This window comes from Solea senegalensis, linkage group LG2 (assembly GCF_019176455.1).
Source record: "Solea senegalensis isolate Sse05_10M linkage group LG2, IFAPA_SoseM_1, whole genome shotgun sequence".
Lineage (NCBI taxonomy): Eukaryota > Metazoa > Chordata > Actinopteri > Pleuronectiformes > Soleidae > Solea > Solea senegalensis.
In genome coordinates, this window is record NC_058022.1 from 11,917,209 (window position 1) to 11,938,836 (window position 21,628).

A 21,628-nucleotide genomic window follows, 5' to 3' on the forward strand; every position below is an offset into this window, starting at 1 on the left:
AAGTCATAATTGAATAAGTAAATTCAATAAAAACAGCAGAAATATTTAGTAAAATAACAGCAGAATTAGTATAAATGCAATAAATATTAAACAAAATAAGTATGGTGCAAATAGTTGCCGTATTCATAGTCTTCACGTGTGTGATATGTCGTGGTTCAGAATCTATTGTGTGTTTGGGCAGGGAGAGGTGTGATGAGGTCACAGCTCTTGGATAAAAGCTGTTCCTCAGTCTGTCGGTACTGAATTTAATGGATCTGAACTGCTTGCCAGTTGGCAGAGGTTCAAACAGGCAGTGACTGGGATGTGTGTTGTCCAAAAAAACATCCTTAGTTTGTTGGTGTCAAGGGTCAAAGTGTGGAAACTCTGTCTCAACAATCCAACGGGCCACCCTCACCATCTGATGCAAATCTGGCGTTCCATGCAGTAATACAGCTGGTCAAAGTAGAAGTTGAGCATCAGTGGGAGCTGTTTTCTAAGCATGAAGATTCTCTGCTAGGTCTTTTTGACCAGGCCTCCAGTGTAGACAGTCAATTTGTTTTTGAGGTGTTGAGAACCAGGTTGTTGTCCTCTCCCCATCTGGGCAGATGTGTAACTTCAAATATGAATGCTGTCTAATCGTTGCATCAACTTCCATGTTTTAGCATGGATTTGAAAAAGCAGGTGGAGGTCCAGTCATGAGTGAAAAATATGAAGAGGTGTTCCTGTTTTTAGGATGAGTGTGGCGGAGGCGTGGTGACTTATTGTGGTTTGTGAGGAACCCAGACACGAGATTTTAAGTTTATTGACCAGTTTGTGGGAATGACAATGTTAATTTATAGGAGTTGATTGGGAGATGCATGAAATCCCTTTTGTGTCGGCACCCTTCCTATTCTTCTCTGTATGTCTAATTTGCTTGCTGCTGATGAGGAGCTCATGTTCATGTCCGAGCAGAACATGTCAGACTCCTGTTTCCATGTGTCATGTTCCACTTTCAAATCAATCTTTATGCAAATGATTTACGTGCAAACTGCGCTCATGCTGCAATGAGACACATGCATTTCATTAAATAATCTGAGGCGTTACATTATTCATGAGAGCCCATTCATTTGCTTAACTGCCAACCTTGCCACTGTATTAAGTACTTGTTTGAAACAGTCAATAGAAATGAATGCGTTTTTTGGCTTGAAATATGTAGTAGGCATACCCACAAATTAGGAGATAAAAAATGCACATCTTATCTTACCTATCCTCCACTTTAATACCAAGTGGTTTCAGAAATATGACATTTTCTGTTGTTGAAGATGCATGCAGGGCAGTCATATTCATATGTAAGACACTTCTACCATCAAATCTGATCTGTCATGAATGAGATTTCACCTGGTTTTGAATAATATGGCTGACAATCAGAATGTAGTCTCAGAGTCGGAGGTTGTAGTTTCTCTTTAGACTCTTAATGTACAACCTACCTCGAGTAGTTTCATTTAAACAGGAGATAGTGTTTGTGTATGTAGAGACTTGAGAAAATAATACATGAGATTGGCAATAAAACCAAAATGTTTTAAAACGTTCATAAACTCCCTCTCAGCTGCCCTCACTGCCTCATCGTCAAAGATAGCAGCTGCTTTGACTCCTTGAGTAACAGTATGTGTCGGTGTAGTTCTGCCCCTCTCGGAGGTCAGAAGGTTTGAAGTTTTCCCCTTCACTGGTGGGATGGATCCGACAGAACACTTCATCACCTTCCAGGTGGAGTAGGAGTCAGGGCCAGGAACCATTACTTGTCATCAGAAGACATGACAGACTGAAAAACTGATTGAAACTCATAGGAGCGTGGCATTTCACCTGAACTGTGGGTGTACCACTGAACCTGTTATGCTTCTAGCCGCCGCAGCAGCTCTATGCACTCAATTCTCTGTCATCCTTTGAGCATAAAAGCCTGCTCTTCAGTGCACCCTCATCTTGCACAACTTGTGGGTGTTCACTTAAATGGGAAGAAGTGAAATCCTCTAAAGTGATTGGCTTCATTTCAGCTGACCTGCTGTTTGACCTCAAAGGGAGAATGACGAGTGGCAGAGTGAATGACTTTAAAAAAAAAATTATAATAATTTAAATTCTCTGCTGCCAACGACTGACTAAGATTCCAATCTCTTTACTTTTTATATCCCTAATTTGTTCATCCCTTCAGTGGAGCCAAAAGTGAGTAGTGTTGTTATTTTTCCCTGGTAGCGGAAGGAATTAATTGTGTTAAGTGGGTTGATGTACACCGGCAGTCATACTTAGTGACTAAGCAACCATGTATACTATCAGTCAAGAAGATGTTAATATCTTCAGAGGAGGATTCAACAGAGTGATGTCATTGTGATGAGAAGCCCAGAAGATATGCATGGTAACTATAGTTAGAGCTGGTCATATTCACATCCCCCTCTTTTAATCATTTAACGTGCACCGCAGATAGATGGAGAAGAGGCACAGGACAGAATCTTTGAGTGATGCAGCTCTTCCACCTCAGAGCAGTACAGCGACATATTGATGTAGTGCCTCTTTCTATCGTGTACCTTTCATTTGCTGAAAAGACACGGTGCTTGCAGTTATAATACTGCTGATCCATGCAGAGGACTCTGTTACTTGGATTATCATTGTTAGCATCGGCCATCTGTTATTGTCTAAGAAGATAGCTTGGAAAAGAGGGAGAAACACATTGGGAAAACAATTGCTTATGTGCACTTACTCTGCGAAATGTACACGGGTCTGTCTTGCATGCAAAGATTGTTTTTTGTTATGAGATAAAGTCAGACATTTGCATTATTCGTACTGCTTTATCCATCACAGCTGGCGCAACGCTGTCTGGCCTGTATCTATAGCATCCAGTTTGACAAAATGCAGAATATGTTTATTCTTTTTATCGTTGAGAGGACACTAAACTTAATTGAAGACTTTCAGGAAACAAGGCAAATAACATGTATTGTATACTCAAAATGTATATTTAGTTAAACTGAACAAGAATCTGACATTAAAAAAAAAGCTGTTTTTGCAACATGTCAGCTTGTTGGTTTTCTTTGCTTCTTCACAGCAGGGAGTTCCTCTTCCTCTGCTAGAGTCTGGGCTTGTTCTGCTTGGACTGTGACTGATCTCCCCGTGGTCTTGAATGCCTCTTGTTTATGTTCTGGTTACCCAATACGTTACAGAAAAAGTGCCACACTAATGAATGTGTTATTATATTGCAAATATGTGTACGTTAAGGGAATTAGAGAACATAAATTGTCCTGTACACTGGTGTCCCTTCCAGACCATGACCTTGAGAAAGAATATGCAAGTGCTCCAAATACATTTTCGCAGCTATTAACATAATATCATTGACGGTACAAAGAGAATTTATAGCATCTCTGAGAGAAAATTGAAAATAGTCCACTCAGTCACAGTTGAGCAGGATGCTAAGACAGAGGGCCGTTATAATGAGAAATGTTGTTTAATGTAATAGTTGTAATGATACTTTGTCATTCTCGTACTTTATGTTTTTTTTATTATTTTGTGTTATGTAGCTTACGAGAATACTCGTAGCACCATGGAGTGAAATGATTACTCTCACACTGAGATATTTTTTGTAAGACAGTTTATTTAATCAGTGATGACAATTGTGTGGAATAACTCTTGCATATTTTTTTTCATAATCCAATAATTCTGATCCAATCAATCATCTCAGGCATATACTGTATGTGTCATAGGACCTGCATTCAACACTTGAGGATGTATACACTCCAGTGACTTGCACCTCACATGTTTGCATTAGCTCTAAAAGCACAAGCACAAGCAATTAATAAATAAAATAAAAAATAATAATTTTATGTAGGTTATTAAGAACCCAGGATACTATACTTGCTGCTAATGTGCTTTTAGGATTATTGTCTATTATTTATTTATTACCTAAATTACCTAAATTAATGTAAATATCAGGAGTGGCTTGTTCTGTGCGGCAAAAAAGCTTCTTTCCCTACAGAACAGTTTAGTTTTTGTGTGTGACTCATTTGACGGCTGAATACAACAGCAACATATCATTGAAAATTAAGACGAGCACACCGAGTGTGCTGAATTTATTAGTGACATATTTTTGCTTTGATCCTTGTCATATTTAATTTAATTTCACCTGCAGATTTACATTTGATGCAAGTAAGTTCTTTTCTTTCTTTTTTTTCCGTCGGCATACTGCACATCTTAGCTTGACGAATGAACGACGATGATGAAGCAAGGTCAAAATGATACGCTGGATGTGTGTAGGTGTGTTTTATGATGCATCATAAATATGAAAGCACCTTTGTTCTTAGCAGCTCTGCACAAACCCGCTACTCATCACCACAGGAAACCGTGGCCTTATCGGTGAAGCATGGCTGCAGCTTTCATGTCATTTACGACTCATCAGTGTCGCTCCTGGTGACGGATGGTACTTGATATTCAGATGGGAGCTGTGTCTCCTCAAATTAATCAGCAGCTTGTGTGGGGAGAAAATGTTAAAAATATCTTGAAATATGTCGCTGTAGTGTAAGATATTTCAGCAAAGGCACGCTGTGAAATACAATCTGCATATGTGTGCAAAGGGGATTTCAGATGTTGGCTTTTGTGATCAGTGTGACTTTGTGTCCTTGGTAGCCCTCATATCTCAGTGGCAGGCTTTGGATGATGGGCACGACGCCAATTACACTTTCTGTTCATCTATCTGTGTCGACTTAACTGTAAATGTTGTGGAAAGGAAAATGAGAGTGAAGATTGAATCTTAGCTCATGGTCACAGCTTGTACTGCGACAGCTTTACATTGGAGAGGTTCAAAGACTCTTGATATGAACCAGCAGCATGTGGACTGTTTGTGTGTGTGTCATGAGTATATCCGCTCCGGTTTATATGTTGTTTATGCGCCGTCTTGTCCATATTACTTTACTGAACACAGTATGTTTGTGGTTAGTTTGTTAACAGATTCTAGTACCTTTAGATAGTACTTCTATCCAAAGGGATGTAGAATTGTAAAATTTTCTTTTACACAGTATTGAATTGACTTAAATTGTTTGCATTGGGTTGGTGACATACATAAACAATTAATTTAGTTACTGTTAATTAAACATAAAGTAAAAAAACAACATTTTCGTCAGCCTTGTTTGTAAAACTAGAGAACAAAAGGGACCTTGTTGGTCAGAGGACATGACAGAAATCCAGAACTGTTGTCAGCTTAATTCTGTTGTGTGTTGGAAAGAAACGAAGTCTCAGTGGGGTGTGTTGCACGAGTGGGTGTTTTCTCCTGCTCCTCTTTTCTTCTCTTCCATCTCGTAAGTGTTGACTGGATTGTGTTTGACAGATATGGAGTCTGGAGAGCGACTGTCCTCCCCATCTTCGGCCCCGTCCTCCCTTCACATGGCTTCGTCTTCGGCCGGCTCCTCCCCTGCGCCGCCACAGATGCCCTCTGCCAAATGCAGCCCAGCCTTTAGCCTTGCAGGCAGTTCCCCTCTCAGCGCCGAAAACTTCCCATCAGAGCTACTTAGATGCACAAAAAGTCAAGGTGCATGATTAAATGTGACTCACAATTAATTGTTTTAATGTGTTATTTGTTTTTCTAGACAGCATGTTTCATTATTCAGCCCCTGTTTGGTTTGAGAAATTATGCAAATGGCATTATTATTATGCACCCACAAAACAGCCAAACTTTTAATAAATGTAGAGTAAACGAATGCACCGTTATGATTGACTCTGCACTCGTTCTGCAATTTATAACGACACAAGCTTTTGAGAGAGAAAAAAAATAAAGGAGCAAATCTATTCGGGGGGGCTGCCCAACTAAAATCTGTCGAAAACTGTGCAACAATAAGAGGCTTAAGACACATTCCTCCAGTTTTGATAGGAAGGGAAAGGCTGTTGAATTAATGAATACCAACAATTAAAAAGCTGTGTACGCCCTTGTGGATGTCTTTTGACAACCTTTAGCTCCAGTAGCTTCAGTTTATCCCTTGTGATTTGACATGTCCGTCAGCCTCACTCCGTGCTTGCAGCCGCCAGCATCTTCTTGTTTTCTCTGAATACTAATTGTGGTCAAAATCATTATGCATTGAGCAGCAGCGATGCATAAGCTGTCAGATTACCCCTGACCACAAAATAATGTGCAAATTTACATACCAGGTTTTGTGATTTCTTTTTTTTTTCTGTCATTATATGCTGCTCCCGAAATGTATTTTTTTGTCATGCTATGACAATGAGGAGCACATAACAGACATTCTCATAAATTATTCATCTACAGGTCCCTCGCACCAAAAACGTGCGCAGAAATTTTCCAGATAATTTATTTTGGACTGAACAGTAAATACTGAAAGTACATTGGTTCCCTTCGTAATTGTCTCTCTCTCTGTCATGAGTATCGAGTAAATTAAACTCCTTTAAGTGATTTCGTGTCACCTGTGTAAAATAGAAATATATCGCACCAATGTTGTTTAGTTAAGCTTTCATACTTTTAAATGCTTTGTAATTGATTTCACTGGTTTATCTAATGTTTTTTTTATGCAAAACCTGATATTGTATTTACTGGGGTTGCCACGAGGATTGTTTTCATTATCGATCAATCTGCCAATTCTACTTATTTTTTAAATAATCGATTAGGTGCTGAAAAATGTCAGATAGCCTAGGTAGCAAAAATCAGAAAGCTTGTTTTAATCATTGTATTTGACTGAATAGTTTAGCAATCAATACATTATTACTTCATTGTTGCAGCCCCAGTATTTAGATGTACCACTGCATATTTGTGTATGACCTGTATATTGAAAGTATAAGTCCTTCACAGCAGGAATACATTATATGAAGCCAAGGCTAAAACCTAAGCAGACTATAAGTGGTGTCACTTTTTTTAGTTCATTTTTAGTTACTGAAACAACTGCATCAGTAGATCAAGTAAAACCATTTTTTCATTGTGTTTTATACTGTATGGATTGATTATTGAATACAATCATTTGTTCTCCAGGCCCTTTGCGACAGATGAGCGGGGATGGGAGTTTAAAAAGACCCGCCAAGTCAAACAGTTTTCCCTTAGTCAGCCGTCCAGCTTCTCGGCTCTACACATCAAGTGAGTTCGGAGGTCTTGGTAGTCTTGGTCTGTCTGCATTTGCTGCTCATCCCCAGTTTGGTACATTTCCAGGTAAGGACATTTAAGATGCAATGTTTTTAATAACAACTTTGTTTTTACGTGAACTGTCTTACAATCTCTGTAATGAAAATTCATTTGGCATCTTACCAGAGGATCATTTCAGTGAATTACTCAGCAATATATAAGGATAATATATATTTATCCTTTTCATTTAATGCAACCAACAGACCATAAAAGCATGTGCATGCAACAGCATGCATTACCTTATGTTCTCATCTTTTAATTTTATGGGCGGTTGGAATATGACTTTTCACAGCGTGAGAGAGGCAGGAGCGACTCATTTGGTCCTGCATTTATATTTTCATTTTTACTCTGCATATTGGTCCCTTTGGGAAACTTAATTGCAAATGGTTCAGGATATGAGACTGCAGACTTTCTGTTTAAATACAAAACTTGCTGAGTGAACAGTGCAGTGTTTGAGTCGAATAAACTGCTGCTTTATTGCTTGTTGAAAGACTGAATTATCTCTTTATCCGAGTAGATAACGTGACTAATTTTTCCTAATGCTTCAGTGTCTTGCTCCCCCACTCCAGACTGGTGGTGGCCATCTGAAGCACATCTCAGAGGAGCAGCAGCCTTCCTCCCCCCTCTTCTGGGTCTGCATCCTGCATTTGCATCAACCATCAAAAGTCAAGATCCTGCTCATTCACAGCCCCGTACCTCAGGTTAGCTGGTGCAAATTATAATGCGTGCCGTAGCAGAATACAAAGCAAAAGGGCTTTGCAAAAAATGATTATGTAAAAGTATTTTTTTGCCCTGTGGGTCAATAACAAAGACATGTCACTGGATTATGAACTTGCAAGCAGCATTTTACATCCTTGTGTGTGTAAATGAATATTCACATGTAAACTGCTGTTATTATGAGATTGACCTTGCAAATTGCCATTAATATTTGTATGGATGTTATTCTGTGTTACTCTTTTATTGTCCGCCTATTGCCATGTCTTAACTGATGAAATGTACAATGCCAGTCTCTGTAGACATGAATGGAACAGTGAATGGCAGGAGTGGTTCCCCCCCTACTGGGAAGTCTACTATGAACATCAGTTCAATTCCAGCAAAGCGAAACAAGGAGAAAACTCAAGCCAACTGTTGTCAAAAGAGCAGTCAGGACCCAGGCCACCAGAAGACTGCTCTGCAAACAAAAGAAAAGGTGGATTTTTGCTCAACTGCAAAATGCATTTTCTTATTGACAGTGCATACATGAAAGTCCACTTCACTGATGTGTTTTTGAGACATATTATGTCTGTTATTATTTAGAATCCCAGCAAAAGACCACTAGAGACCTCAAGCATGAGCGGCAGCCAGTCAGGATCCTTGTCGGAGAGCTCAAGTGATGTCGAGGAGAGCAGCAGTGATGCTGATGATGTGGAGGAAGAGGATAATGATGAAGAAGAGGACGATCAGAGCAATGACAGTGAGGACTCTGATTCCACAACAGAGGGTTGCCTTAAACGGAAAGCCAAGGTAAGACAAGACTGTTGAATCATAACACGATTTAGAGGTCTGAAATTTGTTGCAGATTAGTTTGTTGAATGTTGAAAAACAGTCAAATGTCATTGTGTAAAGCAGTGGCAAACTGTATGTATGTGTTAGCTGACAGAGCTGCCACTGTGAGGCTGTCTCAGCAGGGGCTGACATGCTGTCCTCTCCCTGTTTTCCTCATCCTCCTACTCAGTGGCTGACACAGAGCACGTCTGATAGTAAAAAGAAGAGACTTTGCATTGCTGATGAAAATCCAACTCAAGACAGTCGTTGTGATGGAGCTGCTTTGACTCCCTCGCACCGCCTCCAGTCTTCTCATCAGGATGATCAGCCTATGTCTGCATCACCATTTCTCCAAAGCTGTAGGGCTGCAGAAGAGGAGAACCAGCAACACATCAGTGTCATCCAGGCCACAGGAACGGCCACCAGCAACAGTCCCTTTGCACTGTCCCTGAGGGATGTCTCTCCTCTGGCCTCCAGCTCTCCACCCAACCCCAAGTCTTTCTCCAACTCACCCAAACACTTACCTCTAACTGCTTCACCAAAGCACTTCTCTCAAGTATCCTCTCCAAAGCGTAGCTCTGTCTCTTCTTCTCCCCAACCCTTTGCTCTGTATTCCCCTATGAAACCCCTATCTCCCAAATCCTCGCCATCACCCAAATTCCTTCCCCTCTCTTCTACTCCCAAACCACCAGCACTGTCAGCCTCACAAAATCCTGCACATACACAGAGCTCGCTGGTCTTGTCTTCTAATCACACATGGCCTGTCGATAGCCTGAAAGAAAGCAGTGGAAGCCTTTCAGATAAAAACTCATTTCACTTCAACAGTTTTAAATTAAGACAGGTGAGTTATAGTTTTTATGCATATTGCTTTACTGTGGCCATGTTTCCTGTTTTCTAAGTTCTACCCGAGATACAGAAAATGAATTCCTTTAATGAAGCACTGGAGTGTTTCTTTCTCCTTTGCAATAAATTAGCTTGTTAATGTATTGTCATCATTCTTGCTGTCATTAAAAAAAATTACTGGTTTCCTTAGCTACAGAAAATAGATGCATATATGCTTTTATATTACCTCCCAAGAGTGCGACTGCTGCATGAGTACACATCTGAAAGTGAAAATGTGTTTAGCTCTATCGGGAAAACTGACAAGCAATTAGCTCTGTTATGCTTTAGGATGTTTGTTATCAAGAGAGAGAAAATGGCCTCTTTTGCAAGACTCTGTTATTGTCACAGTTTTGAGGAGGAGGGTAAATGTGGCAATCTGTAACAAGAGCATTTTAATTCATATGATGGCGGTACATTTAATACAAGCCTTTGGTTGCCAGCGTATGACAATAGCAACAAATACATGATGACAGCTGAATTTGCAGGATGGTACCAGGCCAAACTATTTGAAAATATTTTTCCCCAGCAGCCTTTTTTTTCCTCTGTATTGTTGTTGACAGGCTTGAGTCTGCTCTTCATTGTCTCTTATTACACCTTACTTTTTTTTTCTTTTGCAGCCCACGGTTATGTTATGTGAGTGACAGTTGGTGTAATTACTTTCTTTTTTCCTTTGTTTCCCATTCATTTTCATTTTTATTTAGGCCGGCCATTCCAAGGACTCTTTAAAGCAGGTTTCCTCTCTGCAACATCCAAGCCAGAGCTGGTATGAAAATCACACACATTTTTCATCCTTCACAGCGTTTCTGACACCAGTTAAATATTTGTTAGATATGCTGAGTAGTCCCTCAGTGTGTTTCTTATATTACAGTGAGACCAATCTGTTCCTGGGCCATCACGCTAATGGAGAGACCCATCCTGAAGTACAGGATGCTCCTTTGGCTCTCATCACTAAGCCCCGCATCCAGAGCTGCACCTTTAACACTAAGCCGCTGCTGGCAGCTACCAGCCCCTCTTACCCGATGCCCATCAACCTGAGCACTACCACCAAGGAACCATCTGGCAGCACTGCTTCCCTGCCTAAATCTACTTCCTCGTCGCGATCCGCTCATGGATCAAGGAAGACCAAGACCCCCACCTCTCTGAGTTCTGGAAAGACTGTCTCAAAAACTCACTCCTGTTCACCTGTAGACCTGGACAAAGGGAGTGAGTCTGATATCAACAGCAGCAAGGACTCCGAGTCGGACTCTTTAGGAGATGATTTCGATGAAGATGAAGAAGATGACATTGAGGAGGAAGATTCTGGCACCAGTCTATCAGGTTACATTTAACAGACCTCACATTAACAAAGAAATACCACTGTTTACATGTTTCTGCAGTTGAAAGCTGAGAGATGACGCTTGATTCAATAATTAGCAGTGCTCTGTATGGCTTAGACATCAGAAGAATGCTAATTTATTTCTGCTCTGTCTCTCCTTTTTTTTTCCTCGGTCATGCTGGAATTTTCTATAGAGTCAGAAAGCGATATGGATAGTGACTCTGATAGCTCAGAGGATGACATAAAAGAGCATGGTGAGATGGAAGCTGGGAGCGACGTAGAGAGGTTTCCTCTGAAAGTAGCTAAAGCACCATTGTCTGCTCACAAGTCGTCCTCACCCCTCTCAGCAAGCAGCTCCCCACTCAACCTGCAGGTTGTCAAACCTGCAGGTTCGCCTTGTGGTCTTCTCACTCCCACTGAGATGACCCGCTTAGGAGCTTTGAGTAACCTCAGCGCACTGTCCACATCCTTCACACTTGCTGCACTGCCAGGTAACAGGTTTTTGAAATGAAGTTCACTCAAGACTGTCCCATCTTTGTATTTGCTCACATTGATGGTGTTACATGATTTCTGTCGCTGTTAGGACCAGGAAAGAGGAGGACAGTGCCAGATGAGAGCGTCCTACGACTGCCTCTTGAGTTTGGGTAAGTTATTATGTGTGTGTGCACGTCATATTAAAAGAAAAACACATTTGCACTGTATATACTTTATATGTAAAAAATAAAGCATTACCAGGGTCCCATATTTAGGGTTCCATCGGGAAAATTTTAGCACACCATGAAAACCATCCTTAAACTTACTTTACATGGCTTAAATAAACAGCGGGAATTAAACATGGACCAGCACTTTGACACAAGGGGTTAATTGCATCCAGCTTCAACACAGAAATGCAACATTAAACGCTTCCTGGCCACAAATTTGGCAGCCTTAGATCAGAGGGACCTTTCATCTTTCAGGGATGTTTTTCATTGGCGGGGGTCACAGGAAACAGAGGCCGCTACATATCTTTCTCTAAGCCGTGGCTGCTCTCCAATGGAGTTCATGTTGACTGAGCGGGTTGCCCCACTTGGCCCATGGCCACTTTAGAGTCTGATTCCTGAAAGTCACAGACTACACAGCTGCACAGTCAACAGTTACATCATCTGGGGTCTTATTTTCCTGTTGGGTTGAATTAAAAAAACATGTATTTTCCCCCAGTCTTGTTTTGCTGCAAGGAACTATTTTTTTTATAGCTTTTGATTTAATTATGAGTGAATGCAGCTATAACAACAGCAGCATGGTTTTGTTTAGATTTTAATGTGGTGCTTTCCAACTCTCTTTCTTGTAAGCTGGAGGAGGGAGACCCGGATCAGGACTGTGGCAGGTCGGCTACAAGGGGAGGTTGCTTATTTTGCACCCTGTGGAAAGAAGATGCGACAGTATCCTGATGTAATGAAGGTGAATCAATAATGATTTTATTACTCGATTTCATGGAAATGACGTGTAGACTTAAAGCCACAAATGAAAGGACTATTCTATACCCCATGCTTTAATTAGTTTGCATTATTCTTTTGTCTGCAGTACTTGCTCCGAAATGGAATAATTGAAATCTCCCGGGACAACTTCAGCTTCAGTACCAAAATTAAAGTTGGTGAATTCTATGGAGCCAGAGAGGGAGCAGAGGTAAATGCTTCTCCGTTCTAGTGTTGTTTCATGACCTGATCCTACATGGCATTTAATCACAGTGTTGGCATCCTCATCTATTATTTACGTTTTATTTGCTCACTGAAGAATAATCACTCTTAAGTTTTTGAAAATCTGGATGGAAAACCATTTTTAAAAAGGTTATGTCATAATGAGATTCAAACCAATAACACAATGATGTGTAAAAGACACAGATAACATTTCTGTATATCTGTGTTTGTTTTGGAAACCTTTATTTTTAGGAGAAAATAAACCAGTGTAACAGCATATCAATTCTCCTATTTACTGTCTATCAGTATGCTTTGTCTTAAATGACATATTTATGTGAAATGATTATGAAGCATGGCAAAAGAAGTTGTGGCAAGATGATCACCATTTAATAATCACTAAATAGAAGCATGTTTATTATTCCAACCATCATTTCCTTTTCTTTTGCCAAAAATGTGTCTTTCCTCTATGTCAATTTACCCAGGGTTTACAGTGGGTTTTGCTGGCTGAGGAGGAGATTACTCCCACTATCATAGCAATGGATGGCAGACGCAGCCGCCGCTTAAAGTCTGAGCACCAGCCAACAGGTGATGGCACTGGGAGTCAACAACTAAAGTCTCATCCTCTCAATATCGCTGAAAATAACTTCCAAGATGCCACTAATGCCAAGCTGCTGCGTAAACTGGAAGCTCAAGGTCAGTTTACCATATAGAGATGTTGGAACCATCTTTACACTATCACCATGGAAATAGAAACAATATTTTTTTTTCTTAGAGAGAGAGAACGAGAGAGATTAGTAGAATTTATGGGTTGTCTGTGGGTCAGTTTTCCTTTTTTAATTTCTTTTTTTCTAATGTCCTAATTTTGTAGAAATAGCTCGACAGGCAGCTCACATCAAACTGAGGAGAAAATTAGAGAAGCAGGCCATGGTACAAGCAGCCAAAGAGGCAAGGAAGCGGCAAGGTAAACAGCTGTGGTCTTGTCGCCTGATATATTATTTTTTTAACACTACATCATACTCTTTGTGCAAATCTCACCTGTTTGTTTTTTCCAGCAATATTGGCTGCCGAAGAAAGGCGGAAAAAGAGAGAGCAAATAAAGATTCTTAAGCAGCAAGTAAGGAACTTCCATTGTTTACCTTTCAGTATTTCCTAAATATCTGCAGCTGCTCCCTTTTGTCGCATATTCAGAGTTTGTGTGCTTTGTGTTGAAAATGTTTTAAGCACAGTTAAATTGCTTTAAAATTGGACAGGGATGTTGCTATCCTTCAAATTGCTGTACCTTCCTCATCTGCATAGACCCGCTGTACTTTTTCACCCCACCACCCTGCTCCCCTCCACTGCTCTATGACATGCATGACTTCACAGTTAATTCATTTGATCTCACCCTCATCCTTTTACCAGGAGAAGATCAAGCGCATTCAGCAAATTCGGATGGAGAAAGAACTCCGTGCACAGCAAATTCTCGAGGTTCGTCCTTAAAGTTATTGCAGAAACATTCTAAAACACTTCCTTTCTGCTGTTGATGGGATTTTTTAAGACAGCCAACCAAAGGCCATCCCTAAATTATGTCGCCCCACTTCTGGTCACACCCAGTGAGTGCATACTACTAATTCTTAATTGGTTTTTTGCAAAAGTGCCATTGAATATGAAAATCTCCTCAGACCATGATGGCGCTTAATACAAAATACAGTGTTTCATTAAGTAAGAGGTAGCTCACAGTTTTACCACGGCTAGGTGAAATACCCATTTAGCCTCCCCTCACTAATAGAAGCTCTGAAGTATTTTAGCTTTTATAAATCAAATTTCAGTTGACACGCTTGGCAAGCGGCTCTTAACAGGATTTCATTGGGGCTATAATTACTGATTGAAATTTTGCTTAATTTATTCTCACCGACTGCTGGTGCTTCATATTAACCTCATTGCCGCTGCCACTTTGTCTTTCAGTGTTCATGCGAGGGAATAATCATCTCTTAGCTCAAAATTTAAAACATGTTTGAGTTGATATTATCAGTGAGCCATGGCTCTTTTGAGCTTTGTGTTGAATGTCCTCTATTGACAACATTGAAAACACAAATACATTGTCAATCAATGGCTTTGCTGTGGTGTACTTAACTGTGTGTTTTGCTACTGTAATACCGCTGTGCATTCACAGGCTAAAAGAAGGAAAAAAGAAGAAGCAGCCAATGCGAGAATATTGGAGGCTGAGAAACGAAATAAGGTAAATAAGAGTTTTCTGAGCAAACCTTTGTCCTTGTTGTTTTTGGTTCTTTACCTGGCTCTATTATTGTTATTGAAAGAGGTGGAATATCTACCTTGTCGTCTACATATCTCTAAAATAAGGGTGTTTCAATTTTATATTAGCAGGCATATTTACAGACACTTAATGAGTCTGATCATTCCTCTTTGCGTTTTAAAATGATGTGTATTTGTGTGGATTTGTTGTGGTTTCTAAATGCATTTGTATTTTTCCTAAAGGAAAGGGAGATGCAAAGGCTGCAAGCTGTCATACTGAAGCACCAGGTAGATATTTTGATAATGACCACATAACGTAAATGAGTTATTGGTGGTCTCTTAACTAGCTATCCTTTGAACAATATATCCATAAATATCTATACTTATTTGGTATGTTGGTTTACGTTGGTTTTTCTTCTGTGATTTTTCTATTTTTTCTTAATACTTTGCCAAACTGTTTCTACCAGGAGTTGGAGAGGCTTAGACTAGATATGGTATGGGTATGTTTGTCTGTTTGTAAATTTTAGCAACATGTTGTGAATGTGTTGTGATAAATGCTTGCGATCACAGCTGTGTGTTCAGTGTTAACAGTGGTTGAACAGTGGCCAGTCATTCATACAGCATCCCTCTCTGCATGGCTTTTCCACAACAGTGCACTGTTAATGTCTAGCACTATATTTGTCCCTCAGAGGAAATGCATCCATTATCTCCTCAATATGAAAAACAATGTCTTGACTCCACTGAAATTATACGAGGATGAAAAGATTGACTCAAAGCTTTCTGTTTTGATTTTAAAGCTTTTGGTGCTTTTTATTCCCCACTAAAGCATTTCAGACAACTTTTTTTTTTAGTTTACCATCTGGAAAAAAATCAATATATTGTGTAATCTTGCCAGTGATATGCACCACTGAGTTCATGGAGCGGAAGTATTTTTCATTTTGGAGACTGTAATGGCAGCTAGCATGGCAGACAAGTTTTTATGGCAACTATAATTAAGCCAAATGTTATAGACTTTTAGTTTAGTTTTGATGTTGGATCTCAATCACAGATAGATCAGTCAATAGACATTTTATTGTCATTCAAATGATTATAAAACCAGTTAAGTGCACATAATAATCAATGTATTAATTTAAACATTCTTTGCTGCCTTTGACTCACTACTCACATTTCTGATCCAGCCTTGAGTCTGCTGCTTGTTGACCCTACTCACATTAATAATGGCTATTTTAACTTTAATCTTATCCCTTCTCTGTCCATCACCTCCCTCATTTGATGTATCATGCCTCATCATAATGTACCATTTTGTTTATCGATTGTGTTTCATTGCACTACAGTACAGAATGCAACATTTTAGATAGCGAAGATTGTGTCAATGTCCTGCTGCTTCTAACGTGCATGTCAAGTACATATTGTATTGCATCTGTAACCCGTCTCTTGGTAAAATAATAGAAACTGTAAATGGAAGAGGGAATAATGTGCCCATACTCTGCTAGGAGAGGGAAAGACGCCGGCAGCACATGATGCTCATGAAGGCTGTGGAGACCAGAAAGAAGGCAGAGGTGAATAACTGCTGACTCACATTCACATTTCATTATCTCCGGTCATTCCCTCCTGTTGACTTTTGCATCATTGCTATGTTATGATTAGTTTTACCCTCCCGCTCCAGTAATTTTATGAGACATTACAATATGGAGTGATGGGGCATAAGAACATTCATGTTTTAAAATGTTTTTTGAATGTAATTTACCTCTTTTAGTCATTTAGCACATTTAGCAGCACCCTCTGTGGAGTTAATATACTCTAACTTAAGGAACCATTCCAAGCTATGTTGTAGATATTACTCTTGTTCTCTTGGCTGTAGGAGAAGGAGCGTTTGAAGAAAGAGAAGGACGACGAGAGACGGTTAAACAAAGAGAGGAAACTAGAGCTCAAACGACTTGAAGTGGAAAAAGCAAAGGAGCTTAAGAAGCCAAATGAAGACATGTGTTTAGTCGATCATAAGGTATTCACACACTGTGGGGCAGCAAATGAACATGAAAGTACACACATTACCATGGGTAGTCACCATCTCTGGAATAGATGCATGTGAAGAGATTGAACACCAGGCCAGGGATTTACTCAAAATGGAAATCAAATCAAAGCAGTATTATCACTGCAGGAGCTATCGCCACTAAGATTAGAATTGCTCTTCATAAATTGTTTTATTGTCAGAAATATTAAAATACATGCTTCATAATATGACTGAAAGCATCTATAGTTGATTAAAAAGAAAACAGGTAAAGGTCAAAATACTGCCACCAAGTGGTTTTTAAAATCATAACAATTTGTACTGTTTATTTATATTATCAGACTGTGGGTTTGTATTCATAATATTTCTTCACATGCAAGGATGTGAAAGCGTAGCCTGAAAGAAGACTACAATAAAAACACTTTTTGATTTGTATGTTTTTGTCCAGCTACTTCCAGAACTTTCACGTGTTCCTGGTCTGGTCCTGCCAGGGAACACCTTCTCTGACTGCCTGATGGTGCTGCAGTTTCTGCACAGCTTTGGAAAGGTCCTGGGATTAGAAACAAATTTATACAACCTCAAATTAAATGACCTCCAGGAAGGGTTGCTCAACATCAGAGGGGGTTTGGGCAAGGTGCAGGACCTGCTTGTGAGCGTGCTCTCTGTGGCTGTGTGTGACCCTGGTATACCTGCAGGTCATAAGGTGAGTCTCCAGTATAGCATTCTGTACAGAATCTTGTACATATGCACAACACATGCATATCTGTTGTACATATGCCACATTTTACTGTAGAAAAGACAGTTGACAGGAGTGCTGGTGGTGTCCCTTAAACCATCGCTGCTCTTGGAGGGAAAGGCTAAAAAAAAGTTTGACATTTGAAGCCAAATAGGATTGCATTAAGGATTTCTTTCACTACCTTCAGTCCTTCCTGCAGTAAATAGGAATGCATATTTACATACATTGTATGTATGTAAATATGCTTCATAATATGTGTAATACTTTCTTGTATACTTCTAATTTACATCCCTAGTCTATATGATTATTTAGCATTTTTATATTTCACATTTGTTTGTATTTTATGATTTATACATCATTATTTTCCACTTTTGTCCTGCTGTACACAGTCACATCTAATTTAATCTAAGTACAGTTACGTAATAGTAAATACTGAAGATATTAAAGAAATAATTTATTGGTAATACTGTATAATATTATAACAGCATAGCTAACACAGTGCATTTATGCATTTATCAGTACTTTGGCCGTTTACAGTTTTTAGTATGCATCTCAGGTTTAAGCCACAAATAGCAACAATTTAGCTATAGGGTGTAGTCTTTATTATTTTTGATGATGATACAAGGGCATCTTAAATTGTTGCATCCTCACCAAGGATATGTTAATAAATCACTTTAGATAGCCAGACATTCGTCACTTCATAATAATCTCTACATGCTCGATGTGTCATTGACTAAACTCCACTTTCATTGACATTGTTTCTTTTAGAACAAAACCTGCTTGGGGGAACTCTTGAGTAATGTGAAAATCAACCGAGGCAACGTGTCTGAGATCCTGCGAATCTACGTGGAAGCTCATTGTGAGCAGACAGAACTAGCTGCTCTGGCTGCCAGCCTCAGAACGAAGGCTTTTCAGGCCCACACTCCGTGTCAGAAGGTGTCCATGCTAGTATTCCTGGTTAATGAGCTCTGCTGTAGTAAAGCTGTGATCAGGTGAGAGACATGCCTCCTCACTCTCATGTTGTCTTTTGTAATACACTTTCTGACAAGTGAGGCAAGCTGCCATTCTTTTACTGCAGTCATGTCCGTGGGCTGTTCACAACCAAACTAAGCTAACACTAAAATAAATTGGTCTTTTTCAGCTTTGACACATTTGTCACTAAATAAACCATTGTTGGTTTGTAAAATTGATTTGAGTGCACTGTAGAAACAATTGTTTCTTATCAGCCTTGTGCTTTATTTAATACTGTTGCCTTTGAGAATGGAAGATATTGTCCTGTTTTATTCATGATGGCTTAAATTTCTGATGAAAAAAACAGATGTATCAAAAGGAATATGACAAAATATTCTTGATGGATGGTTTCAAAAGGTTGCATCAAACCGCTTTTCATTAATCTTTTATTAGTTGCCAGTATTACTTTGAAACACATCTGATGCCTGCTACGTTGAGGTGCAGTGTATTATGTAGCTGTTCTTATACATGGACACCTTTTAAACATATATTTCTATTTCAGTGAGATTGACAAAAACATAGATCACATGTCCAACCTGAGGAAGGATAAATGGGTCGTTGATGGAGAGCTGCGCAAGTGAGTGTAACGTTTCTGTAACCATTTACAAGTGGATTCTGTGCACTATAAAAGCAGAATTTCATATGTCTTCTGTCCAATTTCCCTTCAAAGACTGAGGAGCATCCACACCAAGAAGACGGGGAAGAGACACAGCAATGTGGGAGGAGAGGACAACCTTACCTTTGTCATCCCCAATGCCAAAAACAAATGCAAGCAGAAAGAAGGGGATAGTGAGGAAGAAGAGGACGAGGATGATGACACCGAGGACCAAGGCGATGACGAGGATGAGGATGAAGAAGATTCAGGAGGAAAGAAAGGGAAGAAAGCAGAGATTTGTGAAGAGGAGGTGTGTACAGTGAGACTAAACCAGTGTTGTAATAGATGTTATCTTGTCCACTGAACTCACACTAATGTTTTCATCCAGGATGACAGTGTTCACTCAGACATAGACGAGCTGGAGAAACAGATTGAGAAAACCTATAAGGTGAATTTACCCACATGTTTACCTCAGCATAAGCTTGTCAATTCATTTTGTTTAATTGATCATAGGTGGTCAACTCTCTACTTTCTGTCTCTTTAGCAACAAAGTCACATCAGGCAGCAGCTGTTTGAGTCGTCCTACTCGCTGCGCTCCATGATAATTGGACAGGACCGCTACAAGAGGAGTTACTGGCTCCTCCCACAGTGTGGCATCTTTGTTGAAGGCATGGAGAGTAGCGAAGGTGCTTGACATAAATTTGATTGTTTCATCTTTATGCGTTTTGCCTGAGCTCATCTCTCATGTGTTTCTCAGGTTGTGAAGTGTTGGAGACGGAGAAGGAAAGACAGGAGACTGTTCAGGTGATCAGAGTAAAGGAGGAGCAGCTGGAAGAGACAACCATGCCAACGGTGTCCAGTCTGGCACTGAGCGCAGACGGAGACACAGCCACTGTGAAGAGCCAACAGGACAAAGACAGTCACAATCTCTTCCTCCAGAACCCTGGCTCTCTATCTAAGCTCAGCAAACTCCTTGAAGTAGCCAAACTGGCTCAAGATTCAAACGTCAATTCTGATAACAGTCAGAACTGTCACTCTGTTGAAATCCCCACCACTGCATTTTATCCCTCAATTCCCAGCTCTCAGACAGGAATATCCCACAGCCCCCTGCCTGCAAACGCTCATCAGAGACTTGGAGATAAGATGGATACCGTGACATCGCCACTTTGTGCCCCCCAGCTCCAAAGCAGTCCGTGGATAACCTGTAGTCCTCAGCCTGTCCTTCAGCACGATCAAGATAGCTTCCTCCAGCTTTCCAAGATAGTGATGGATAAAAGCAGCCAGTGGTTTACACTCTTGCCTCGCTCTCCCTGTGACGACTGCTCAGTCACTTCAGGCTGCAGCCCTACAGCGTCCTCCTCTTCTCCACAGACCACGAGCACCAAATCCCCCTCCTCCCTCTCCCCTAATCCCCCTGCTACAGCCAGCCACAACACTGCTGCTCAAATCAATAACAGACATTCGCCCGTTCTTCAGGTTGGTGGATAACAGTAATGTGATCATCATATCAGTCACAACTATTTCATGTAGTTTTTTCCATAGAACATTGACAAATGTTGCAAGTATTATTCCGTATTACATGACAATTTCCTCATGCTGCAGACCCAGTCCCAACTATTATAAATTATACATGTAGTAGTGGAGTAAAACTGTGTGTGTGTGTGTGTGTGTTCTTCCTCTCAGAAAGAAAAATCTGGCAGTGATCAAAGCAGACTGACACTGAGTGACGTGTCCAGTGCTGCAATGAGTCCCAGCCTGCCCTTCTCTGGCACTTCTCTACCCCCCGTGCTGGATCAGGCCTCCCAGCATGCAGAGAGTAATGGGAATGGGGTAAATAACAACACTGTCAACAAGAGTGAGACCCCAGAGGCCCTTAGTGACAAGTGTCCCTCTGCCTCATCTCCTGCTGTGGACGTGGCCAAGACCCAGGACTACCCTCGACCTCAGCCTATTCCCGAGGGTAAGACTGGCTCGCTGCCATTTTGCACAAATGAAACATGCTGGAATAATGATATTCACTACCCAGACAGGACTGAATGACACGCTGTGATCTTTTTGTGGTAAAAGTCAGCTGTTGAATTTGTTTTCAGAGATGCTGCGTGGTTGGTGGCGAGTGTCCGACACGCAGGAACTGCACAGTCTGGTTAAGGCTCTCCACAGCCGAGGCATCAGAGAGAAAGTCCTGCAGAAGCAAATCCAAAAACATATGGACTATGTGATCCAGCTCTGTGCCAGCAGCAAAGGTGGTGTATCCACGTCTTCTCTACTCTGTTCTGCTCTGCTCGCCTCTGCCAGGGAGGTTCTGTCAAAGTTTTAAACGGATTTATATCTAGAAGATTTCTAGAGATAATAGATTGTGGACAGTCGTTAATTTAGGTGTTAAATTAGTTCAATTAAGTGAATGTACTGACTCTGGCTGAATTTGAATTTGTCCTGTCTCTAGCTTAAGATCTATTTACATGCAGTGATATAATAAACATGTTTTTAATATACGTCATCTGGTATCAGACGGAAATATGTATAATCACGTTGCTTTCGATTGAC

At 40.3% G+C, this 21,628-nt stretch overlaps 1 protein-coding gene across 3 annotated transcripts in view; it reads left to right on the forward strand.

Annotated features, from left to right (window-relative positions):
• LOC122764524 (bromodomain adjacent to zinc finger domain protein 2B) overlaps positions 1-21,628 on the forward strand; it is a 41,551-nt gene that overhangs the window by 14,650 nt on the left and 5,273 nt on the right. For 2 of the 3 annotated variants that reach the window (XM_044018614.1, XM_044018611.1), the window contains exons 3-32: positions 5,315-5,515; positions 6,962-7,135; positions 7,657-7,809; positions 8,116-8,297; positions 8,405-8,611; positions 8,823-9,473; positions 10,216-10,277; positions 10,383-10,831; positions 11,024-11,320; positions 11,413-11,473; positions 12,158-12,266; positions 12,390-12,491; positions 12,985-13,195; positions 13,371-13,463; positions 13,555-13,616; positions 13,904-13,969; positions 14,655-14,720; positions 14,978-15,022; positions 15,202-15,234; positions 16,228-16,293; positions 16,596-16,736; positions 17,191-17,445; positions 18,247-18,470; positions 18,992-19,066; positions 19,160-19,394; positions 19,473-19,532; positions 19,629-19,770; positions 19,842-20,560; positions 20,768-21,044; positions 21,175-21,327. In XM_044018614.1, the coding sequence (XP_043874549.1) occupies positions 5,315-5,515; positions 6,962-7,135; positions 7,657-7,809; positions 8,116-8,297; positions 8,405-8,611; positions 8,823-9,473; positions 10,216-10,277; positions 10,383-10,831; positions 11,024-11,320; positions 11,413-11,473; positions 12,158-12,266; positions 12,390-12,491; positions 12,985-13,195; positions 13,371-13,463; positions 13,555-13,616; positions 13,904-13,969; positions 14,655-14,720; positions 14,978-15,022; positions 15,202-15,234; positions 16,228-16,293; positions 16,596-16,736; positions 17,191-17,445; positions 18,247-18,470; positions 18,992-19,066; positions 19,160-19,394; positions 19,473-19,532; positions 19,629-19,770; positions 19,842-20,560; positions 20,768-21,044; positions 21,175-21,327 (5,571 nt within the window). The remainder of the gene's footprint in view (positions 1-5,314; positions 5,516-6,961; positions 7,136-7,656; positions 7,810-8,115; positions 8,298-8,404; positions 8,612-8,822; positions 9,474-10,215; positions 10,278-10,382; positions 10,832-11,023; positions 11,321-11,412; positions 11,474-12,157; positions 12,267-12,389; positions 12,492-12,984; positions 13,196-13,370; positions 13,464-13,554; positions 13,617-13,903; positions 13,970-14,654; positions 14,721-14,977; positions 15,023-15,201; positions 15,235-16,227; positions 16,294-16,595; positions 16,737-17,190; positions 17,446-18,246; positions 18,471-18,991; positions 19,067-19,159; positions 19,395-19,472; positions 19,533-19,628; positions 19,771-19,841; positions 20,561-20,767; positions 21,045-21,174; positions 21,328-21,628) is intronic. The other variant, XM_044018615.1, reaches the window with a different exon arrangement.